The sequence below is a fragment of the Drosophila pseudoobscura genome, chromosome X (genome assembly GCF_009870125.1).
Source record: "Drosophila pseudoobscura strain MV-25-SWS-2005 chromosome X, UCI_Dpse_MV25, whole genome shotgun sequence".
NCBI classification, from domain to species: Eukaryota; Metazoa; Arthropoda; class Insecta; order Diptera; family Drosophilidae; genus Drosophila; species Drosophila pseudoobscura.
This window is the reverse complement of record NC_046683.1, coordinates 13984826-13995868: the sequence shown is the minus strand read 5'-3', so window position 1 is coordinate 13995868 and position 11043 is coordinate 13984826. Positions and strand designations below refer to the sequence as shown.

The following is an 11043-nucleotide window of genomic DNA, read 5'->3' as shown; positions in this document are numbered from 1 at the left end:
TTCCAGCTTGATGACCCTTTTATGGCTCCGTTTTATGGCAAGCGACATCCCAAAAACAAAAAAAAAGTAATTCCAATCGGCGAAATTGTTCGCATTGCATTGCATGAGGACATGAGGACTCTTCCAGCTATTCCTGGTTGGTGGCAATCCCATAAAATAAGAGTGACCAAGAACTGTCGCTGCAGATAGCGAAGCGTGTAGCGTGTAGCCGCACAAAGAGATACAATTGTATCTGTGCATCTACCGCTGGCCCTGGCAGGTAGAGGAAGATGCCCCGGACCCATACGCATACCCAGGCCCAGACCAGTCCTTGCAGCAGCTGTGGATGCGATCAACTAATGCACTTGCAATCCAATCTAATCGTTTGCCAAATGTCAAACGAGTTTCATTCATGAGAGATATCCATTCCCATTCTCATTCCCAGTTCCTACCTTCCTATCCCATCTGAGAACTGAGAGAGTTCATTCAGTTGTGCGATAAGTCCGGTTGCGTTTTCGATTCGTTTCGGTTTCAAGAGTTTCATTTCCGATATGACAAACACGCGTGAAGAGCGTCAAACGTTTGAATGTCTTATCTGGGGCCCCGGCCATGGTTTAATTAAAAGGTTATTCTTGTATGTCGCCGGTTTGGCAGGATAACGGCCCAGTCCCAGTCCCAGTCACAGTCACAGGGATATCCCCTGCGAGATACCCCATTTGATTGAGTTGTCTGTCTGCCCGTGCCCCTGCCCATGCCCGTTCCTTACTCTGTGTGTGTTTGTTTTCCCTTTATCTTAAAGAGTTTCTTTACTCGATTGCGAAGCGACCCCGACCTTGCCGCGGCCGAAGCCGAACACACTGAAAACTGAAAGTCAACCGCAAGACGACTTCGTATGGGATCTGGATCTGCTCTGGTCTCCAACTCAAAAACGACCACAAATATTCGCTGCACAGGTGCCAGGTGAGAATTGACAAATTTCCATTTCGTCAATTCAATCAATAAAGCTAAAGCCGAGGCAACATTGGGGCAACACCTCGACTCGGACTGGTAGCTGCTGGCTGGCAGCGAGTGCCGCCAAGGCCACTCGGAAACCGCTTTCAATTAAATTGGGGCACACTTTTGCCTGCGGTCTCTGCAACATCATCATTCCGATCATCATCATCATCATTGCTGCTGCCGCTGCTGCTGCTGCTGCTGTTTTCCCCTGCGGCCACTGCCTCAAGAGTGAAAATGAAATTATTGCCCAAGGCGGTGGCAGTCCCCAAGCCAAGTCCCACTCCAAACCGATCGGCGGGCAGTTTCTCATTCTTCTTAAAAAAAGCAGCAACGAAATATGATGAAAAAACCTGATGGGATTTTGTCCAGATAGACGAAGTCCTTAATACTCTCACAGAGCTCACCCTGGTTCTCATGGTAGATATATATTTGTACGTACATACTGGTAGTATTGGTCTAATACATATAATGAAGATATATATGTATCTTTTAAATGAGAATATTATATAGTTACAGAAGCTTTCTCAATGCTGCCATATCTGTATGTCATATGATGATCATGATCAATATCATAATACCGTCTGAAAGGGTATCAAAAGAAAACAAAACAAGTAGAGAAAAGGAAGGAAAAACTGGTAGTTAGCTACTTTTACCAGATCGTTGACAGTATGGCGTATGCTGTTGCCGGTGCAGGGTGCGGGGTGCGGGGTGTGGAGGGAAATCATATTGAAATTGAAACTGCTGAAACTGCTGAAACTGCTGCAACTGATGGAAAGTTATGGCAGTCGTGCCCCTGTTATGTGCAGATCGCACCCAACGACGTCCAGCATAATGATGACGAGCCACGATCACCGCGATGGCTCCAGATTATGGGGCGGCCCGTCTATTCAATCGATCACATATGGGACAGCTCCTAGAGGTTGGTGTACGGGGTACGGGGTGCTACAGAGAGAGAGAGAGAGAGAGTCATTAAGTTTCTGGACAGGAAATATGAGAACGTGTGAATGAGATCCACAAGAAATTGAGTCCACTCAATGAGTCAATCGGTCCTAGCAGATGGATAGTAATCGTATAAGTAACTGGGGAGTGAATCCTGACGAGCTTAGTGCTCTCGAAGCTCGATTAGTCTCAGATTATGCGATTAGATGGGTTGTGGAGTCGGGCTATGAAAGGGCAAGGGAAGACTTTGTAAGGCTTGTATTTTCTTGAGGCTGTAGTTAAGGTATTTATGGCGATGGAAGTTCACTCGTTGAAGAATCAAGTGTTATTGCATCTCGTTTACGATCAGATTATACGGCCAATTAGATACAGATATTCCAGATTATACTTATGAGAAGGGAATAACCTTTTAGGTATCTGCTTAGGATAGATTGAGAATATATAAGCCATATCATGAATGGAACCATACACTATGCTCCGAAATGCACTATGCTTTTCCAAAAGATATACATTCTGGCAGAAAATTCATCAAGAACGGCTTTTAGTGGCGGTTCTCTGCCCCCAAGCCATACCCAGGAGTTCATCTCGAGAATGTGATTCCTTGACTTTGTTGTCCTGCACTTCTATAGCCCCATCATCATCATCCTCATCATCAGGCATGACCATAATCGTATTCTCTGCTCTAATAAACATGACAGTGCCGCGATGTGGAGGCTACTGTTCTGGAAGGGGATGGGGCTTTGGGAGTACTTTGAGATTCACCTGATTGGGGTACTGCGTGTGGGGGACCAGTGACCCTGCCCTGTGCTTGTGTCTTGGCCTGTAATGGATTTCCCCAGTTACGCGAGGATTGCGTGCACCTCCCAAAAGCAGACCCAAAGGAGAGCAGACGCTGGCCCTTGCGTGCCCCATTGCAGCTTGCCGCAGTTGCAGTCGCAGGTCCAGTTGCCAGTTGCCCGTTGCCAGGCCTTACCTCACCCTCTGCTGACCCAACAATTTGTTAACAATTAGCGCCCGTCTATGCCAAAAGTTGGAGCCACTTGCTTGACTTGCCACAGTCTCTGTGGTGGCAGTGTCTGCGACTGTTTCCGAGTTTCCGAGTGGTGGTGCTGCCTTTTAAGGTGCTGCACATTAAGAGCCACATTCCACATTCCATCAGGGAACCATACCATCGAACCACTGTTGGTGGTCCGGCAGCTCCATACCCATATCCATATACATATACATATCCATATCAATCATGCCGTCGTTGCCATATGCTAATGATGGCAATTAATCAATGAGAATCAGTTAAGACGAACGCTCGCTGTCCCGAACCAGGACCCGGACGGCACACGCAATCGCCCCATTCACTTGCCACAAGTGGCAGCGCCGCAAAATCAGCAAGAGCAAGAATAACTTAAAACACAGCAAAAATAATGAGAAAAAACACTGCAAATTTAACAAGATCTGCTGTTGTTGCAGAACATCCCAGCCATTCATCTCATTCATATCTAATGATGTGTTGAAGTTGCAGTCCAGTCCCCGAAGGCGAAGGGTAGGAGCATTTTTAATTGCCAAAGGACTGACCCACATTAAATTGCCAGACCAGACAGGATAGTCGGGTCGGATCGGGTCGGGGGTAGCCAGAAAGCCTCCTCCTGGCACTCCTCCTCAGCACTTGCGTGGTTCCTGGTTCCTGGCTAATCCCGAACCTGCTCACAGCGTGTGCTGCACTTGCACCTTGTCCCATCCCATCGCATCGCATCGCATCAACGCTAACGAGCTCCGGTCCTGACGTCAATACTGACCCCGACACTGACCCTAATTGTCCACTCCCCTCTGCAGTGATGGTTCTGCCCTCTTCTAGGATCATGATCATCTGGAGCACATCTAGTGCACGTGGCAGGGTCCGCCATCGCCATCTTCCATCTTCCATTCGTCAGGAACCAGTTCGACATAGCGACAGAGCCACAGAGCTACAGAGCGCATGCAAATAATATATAAGTTACTGTGTCAGGTCGTGGCCGTGCAGTGGCTATGCAACAGGTGAAATCGTCGCCGCCGTGTGCCCCAAGTCCCCAGTCCCCAGACCACGTTCCCACTTATCCGCAGATCCCTCAGCCCCGTTTCCCTCGCCATTCCCTCCTGTTCGGTGTGCTCCTCTGAGCCCCCATTTCCAGTCAATGTCAAGTGTTGCCCCGGACTGACTTACTACAAAAGTTAATTGCACTGCACGCGCACGCCAAGAGGCTAAGGCCCCAAGACCCAGACGATGACGATGACGACGACGACAGGCCGCATCCCAATCCCAATCCCAGACCCAGGCTGAGGCTGAGGCTCACGCTCAGGCTCGGGCCACGACTCGTGTGTGTGCAATATCAAGTTTCCATGTCAACTGACCATCGCTGTGCACAGTGGGGCAATGCATAATTTTTTACTTATTTTAAAATGGTATCATATAGTAGTTATATGAACCACATATAGATTTTCGTATATTCTGTATGGATATGTTCCAGAATCTCTTCCTGAGTTCTTAGCTGCAGGCTACAGCTTTTAAGTATTACCAAGGATCTCCGTTTTTCCTGTGCATTGATATAAATCCAATAAGTACATATTTGTAGGTAAATATAAATTGATATGAGCAATACTTGTACATCCAGGTTAAATTAAGGGTACAACAATGAGAAATATTTGTAATTCATACGAAAAAAGAGATTTCTGGGCTTTGTGTTTTGTGTTCGGGTGCCACTGTGCCCGGGTCGGTCGCTTGCCACCGTGGTTGTCATTAGTCCGCTGCACTTGCTGTTGTAATTGTGACAGGAGCAACGAGCATGGATCGCTAAAGGGTCGAGATCGCGGTTGAAGTTGCAGTTGCAGTTGCAGTTCGGCCTGGGAGGACGAGGATGGTGCCACAGCCCCGATGTCGGAGGTTTAAGTGGGGTGTGGCAGAGTCGGGTTTTTCTGCTGCTGCTGCTGCCGCTGCTGCTTCTGTTATTGCACTGTGGATTGGCGCGTCGTGATCGTGAGTGCCAGAAGCTGATTTCAGCACGGCTACCGATAAGCGAGGAGCTGCCACTACCACAGCCACTGCCGCTTCCAGTTGACAGACGCGTTGATTGGTTTTGCTGGGCTCCGAGGGGAGGACAGACAGTGCAGGGCAGACATGTAAATTGCTGAGAGCTTTTGGCCGAAAAATACAAAAACTGGTACAATTTTTTTCGGCAACCTTTTTTTGCTTGATAATATTTTGTTGATAGTCATGCTTGTACACGCCCCGTGCCTCCTGTATTTGACAACTTTTTGCATAATTGCAATTGCCAGCAGATGAAAGAGCATCAGCATAAAGGACCATCAGCAGCAACAGCATCCACGGATTCTGCATTCGCAGAGTGGAGGCCGAGGACGAGGATGATGAAGATGATGATGATGATGTCGAGGCCAAAGCCATGGACCATTCATAAATTTCGAAACAAACACGAATCCATAAAATACGAATACGTATACCTGTGCACACAAGGCACAAGGCATGGGGCTATCGATGAGGTGTTGGCCCTACTACTCGTACAATCTCACGCCTGCTCCCGACAGGAGCAATGGGCCTCTCCTCCGTCTCCACTTCGTCTCCACATCCCCACTTCCCGGGGATGTCGATGTCTGATTTAATGCAATGCCACAACAAATTGTTTTGTTGGGCCCTGTTCGCTGGCCCGCAATTAATCAAAGTTCTCGCATTACAATTAATCAAAAATTGCTGATGCTGCTCCTCATTCCTCTGGCCAGTGTCAGTGCCATAAATATCATTGGCAATACGGCGGCCAAATAGAATTGGCGGCGTCAAAAAGCGCACCTTAGATGTCGAGCCCCTTCGATGACACTCTGCACATAAATCAGATATCATCGCACACCATAGAGTGGGCGCGGCTTTTCGCTTTTCGCCTTTCATCGTATCGTATATTGTTCCCCATTCCCATTCCATCAACCTGATCACGATCGTCAGGCGGCAATTTGATGGCCATGAACAATTGACAGTTGACTTTTGATTTGATCAGCGAGCTTTATAATTTCGAGCATGATTTCCACCCGTCGCAATAAAGAGCAGAAGAGATCAGCTCTTTCAGAAAGCTTTTCTAATAAGCGACGAACCTGCGTGATGAAGGACATATGATATGAAATATATATGATAGATTTAGACTACCAACAAAACCAAACGCGATCAAAGACCGAAAACATTTCCAACTTTTGTTCATCATTCAGCATCATATGGGACGTTTATTTGCTATTAATTCTGTATAAGTTGTCTTGCTCCAGTTAGTGGGAGTTCCTAAACAATCACTAACCAAAGATTAGAGATTAGTGGTCCCTTCGTTGGAAAAAAGATATTAAAGATGTATCGAAATCATTGATCTTCGATAAGCGGTATTTCCAGTTCCCAAGCGATTATCTATAGATCCTCTGTGACATCCATTAACATTGTGATGGCATTATCAATCAATATTCAAATGGCACTTGATAACATTATCAGTTATATTTTGCTAACATAGAAACAATTGCTACAAACCTCAAGATCATCCAATTAAGCGTCTTAAGGCAGTTCTCTCAATACACTTTACTGGATTAACGATCAAGGATCTTCAACGGCTGCAATTGGATCATTCAATGATCAGTCCAACATTAGACTTTCCAGAAATCAGTCATAAAAATATTGACTTAATTCGTCATGTAGCTGCCACCGCTCTTTAATCTTCCTTTTGTGACCAGAGATCCTACGATCCCCGATCCCCGATACCTGATCGTGAGCCAGCGTTTTCGGCGAACAAAAATGACACAGAAATGTGATTCGGGGCTTATGCAAAGTGCAGCAGCGGCGAGTGGAGGCGAGTGGAGTCGCGTCGAGTGTAATGACAACGGCTCGACCTTGGTCTGGGACGCATCAGAAACAGTTCCCGAAAGTGTTCGCAAAAGTTCGGTAAATTTGCAATGCAATGGTTCGAACGTTTTTGTCGGTCTTCGATCGCGTCTCTTGCCTGCAACCTCTAGAGTGCCGCCCCAGAGGAAGTGTGGAAAAAATGATGCGATGTCAAGTTATTGACAGGCCGAGTCGATATTAATGACGACTTCATCTTCGCTTCATTCGGTGGGTATGCCACTGTCGCTGTCGCTGTCGCTGGCTCTCCCTCAGTTCGTTTTGCTGTGGCCGTGTCTTACCAGCAATTATTGAACTAGTTAGTCGGCCCTCGGCCCTCGGCCCCGAAACAGAAACGGATCGATCGGTGCGATCGTCCGCGGCGGGATCGTCGGCTCAATTATGAATACGATCGTAAGCAAAACAGCAGAAGACCCACAAAACCGGAGACGGCAAAAGGCAAAAGCCAAAAGGTCCGCAAAATCGATCGAATACGGCGAACGTACATATTTAAGCCAACATGTCAACATAATTTATATTAAAATTTTGTGTCAGATAATGATAGCGCCTCCTGCTGCCGATCGCCTTTGCGCCGCGTCGATCGGATCTGCGGAGCAGAGCTGAAGCTTTAGCTGAACTCGGGTAGCTCCGCTATAGAGGGAAACTCGTGGGGAAGACAAATCTCTGGCAAGAATTTCAGAATATGTAAAACATAGCTCGCTTCAAATATGATCAGCAATCTACTATCTAGAGCCCTATGATCATCGGCTTAGGATTCTTGGAGCAGAACTTTCATCAAGGATCATCGAAACATCCTCCTTTCGACCAAAAAAATCTTCAGATGGTTATCTGCTAATAACTGATAACTGAGATCTCTCGATGTTCTGTTGTTAAACACTTGCTAACACCATGAATCAAAATGTGTACACATACTATATGGTACATACGATCAATTGTATCACAAATTCGTCATATCATACATTTTCCATCCATTTTATGAATTCTATCGATATTCAAGAGTATTTATATTTTTTTAGAGCATTCCAGCCTCGTGAATATTGTGTGGGGACTACTTCTCGATTTAAGCGTGCCGAATCCGGTCTGGTAGCGCTAAAAATGTTCAATAATTTACAACTTCTGCAGAGATTGGAAGTGGATTTGAATGTGGATTCTCCCTGCACTGACTGACCCACAGCGAATTTCTATTGCATCAACAGAGACCGCACCGGATATGATCGATTCGCTGGACTCTGGCGTTGGCGAGGACTCGCTTTGGCCATCTGGAGGGGATGACCTCTCACCTGACTCCTGCTCCTGGCCAACGGGCAATGCAATGCCATGCAATCTCCCGCCGCTACAGAAACGAAGTGTTAAACGATGCCCAGCATGGGTCTGTCCAATGTCAATCGTCACTTTCGGCACGGTTGCCTAGCGTGCAACCAGAATGGGAAATGGAAAATGGGAAATGGAAAATAGCAAATGGGAATGTCCTGGCGGCACAATGGAAGCATCATCCAGCAGAGAGGCTAGCAGCAGCATTCCGATTCTGGCAACAATGCAAAAATTTGTCCTCTCCCCAGTTTTAAATGCTTTCAAAATGCTTTCGAGTTCGAGTCGAGATCTTCTGTCCATGTCCTCGTTATCGTCCTTGGCTCGACGGGTTGTACGCCGGGCTGGGCTATACGCTTGGCACAAAGGACCGCGGGGCATTAGGAGAGTGTTAATAGAATATTGCCTCCGGCTGATCGGGATCAGGATCGGGATGAGGGGAGAGACCTTGAGCTGTGGACCTTCTACAACGCCACCTCCACCTCCACACCCTGTTCCTCTTCCACCCCTGATTTATTGTGGCTCAACTATTACGGCCATAAAAGTTGGACTGGTCTCCACTTTCATTAGGCGGCTGCACACGACTCAGAGACTGTGGGATCAGAGGGGAGCGGACTGGAAACTGGGCACGGGGGCGCTTGGGGACTGGGGAAAACGTACATGAAACCGGTTGGCAGCCGGCACGCGACAGTCCCAGAGCCAGGCCCGATCCGAGCCCCAGTTTGAGGCTGCAGGCAGCAGACAGGCAGCTGTAAAAAAGAGCCCAAGACTCCGAGGCAAACCGTTCTCAGTCTGGGAACACTCAAATCACTCAAATCACTCAAAGCACTCACAGAAGAGGCAGCTGCAGAGATCCCAGAGAGTCATTTGCTTTACTCTCTCAAGAGAGTCTCGCTGGGAGATTGAGTGGCTCGGATTGAGCGATCCTTGAGTGAGCCACATTGATGCTGCACCTTTTTGCACCTTTGCTTCCTGTGTGTGCGCGCGCACGCGCAGGTAGCCGACTCTCGACTCTGCAGGTGAGATCTTTGGCCAGACCGGGGCCCGAGCCCCTATAAATAGCCCGAGCGGACCGGGGAAGGGCATCAGAACAGAGCCAGCGCTCGCAGGGAAGACCCAGTCACCAGTCTACAAGCCATCCTTCTATTCATCCATCCATCCATCCCATCTATCTGCCATGGCACTGGACAGCGACAACTCAAGCCAAGACATGTTCGGCTATGATCAGTACGATCATTTCGAGCAGGAGATCGGCGGCGCCTCGGTGGTGCGTCGCAATGCCCGGGAGCGCAACCGGGTCAAGCAGGTCAACAACGGCTTCAGCCAGCTCCGGCAGCACATTCCCGTGGCTGTGATCGCCGATCTGAGCAACGGTCGGCGCGGCATTGGTCCGGGGGCCAACAAGAAGCTGAGCAAGGTCAGCACTCTGCGCATGGCCGTCGAGTACATACGTCGGCTGCAAAAGGTCATCGATGAGAACGATCACAAGCGGACTGATCAACAGCAGCACCATCATCATCACCATGTGCAGCAGCAACATATGCTCTTCCAGCAACAGAACTTGCAGTTGCAGCAGCAACAGCAACAGCAACAGCAGCACTTGTACGCTCTCCAACAGCAACTTCAGCTCAGCTCTCCCACCGGCAGCGTCAGCTCCTGCAACAGCAGCAACAGCAGTTCCTCCTATTACAATGCAGCATCGGCGACAGCAACAGCCACAGCCAATTTGGTGCAGCCAACGGCAGTCACAACGAAGCTGGAGTCTAGCTACGAGGACTACCGCAACAATTCCTGCAGCTCTGGGACCGAGGACGAGGACATCCTCGACTACATCTCGCTCTGGCAGGATGATCTTTAAGCGGATCCGTGCCAGTACACCTCTGCCACGTACGATCCACCGCTAGTCGCAACCACACAACGAACCATTGATTGGCCCGCCAAGTATTATATACCTCTCGCACCAGCAAAGTATTGTATTTTTCCAGGCACATTCAAAGCATCCTTTTTTTTTCCTGTACAAATTAGTTCTTAAGAGCCCTGAATGTGCCTGGTTATTAGATAGTTTATAAGACTGTTCCAACCCTAAGATCTAGCTCATAATGGAAGACAATGTACTATTAAGAATCTCTTTTTTTTACAAACAAACAAACATGGAGGACATTAAACTGATAATATTTAAAAACTAAATCATTTCAAGACTTCTCAATGGGGGATTTGGATCGGAAAATAATCAGTCATATTATGGATCCGATGTTCTAAGGGATCCTTTTGATGATGAACAAAAGTTCAAAAGGCCCACATATCCCTATTTGTAGAATTCGTTTATTTACAGAAGTTTTTTCAGAATGCATACCTTAGAGTTAAAAAAACTGTAAAAGGTTTCAGACGGAAGAAGTTTTCGCTACTTTTCAGATTGAAGAGAACAAAAAATGTTGTCAAGTGAGAAGTGTTGGTGGAGTTCATATTTTAGATTAGGAAGTTCTGAAAAAATACGAATTTTCGCCCGTCTTTCCGTCTTGTCTGAAGCCCTTTTCATGGAGACTATACGAGCTAGAGAAACAAAAACTTTGTGTCCAGACTCCTGTGTCCTATCTCCTCCTCCTCCCCTTGCCACGGCGCACATCGTTCCAGCTCGTTTGATTTGTTGGTTTTATTTTTTGGCAAAGATTCCACTGGAATTACATTGAAACTGGCTGACCGCTGACTCTCAAAGATTTACCCCAAACAGTAAAAGAATTTTTTGAGACTCAATTTAATTATTTAGTCCAGCCCGAGATATCTGATACAATGACCAACCCAACAAAAGCCTGTACCGTTAAATTCCCTAGAGATCGGTCGTAAATTATCCTAACAATTTGTCAGGTTTCAGATACACTTACATATATCTGAGACCAAAGCAAAGCAAAGCAACTAAA

At 47.3% G+C, this 11043-nt stretch overlaps 1 protein-coding gene across 1 annotated transcript; it reads left to right on the top strand.

Annotated features, from left to right (window-relative positions):
- Window positions 1-9180: 9180 nt before the first annotated feature.
- ac (achaete) lies at window positions 9181-10315 on the top strand. The gene has a single exon (XM_001354748.3). It carries the CDS (start codon window positions 9306-9308, stop codon window positions 9984-9986), a length of 681 nt encoding a protein of 226 aa, XP_001354784.2. The 5' UTR covers window positions 9181-9305; the 3' UTR covers window positions 9987-10315.
- The last annotated feature ends 728 nt before the right edge of the window (window positions 10316-11043 follow it).

What these genes read in the sequence shown, in the direction of transcription:
- ac (XM_001354748.3), top strand. Translation starts at nt 9,306, where the DNA reads ATGGCACTGGACAGCGACAACTCAAGCCAAGACATGTTCGGCTATGAT.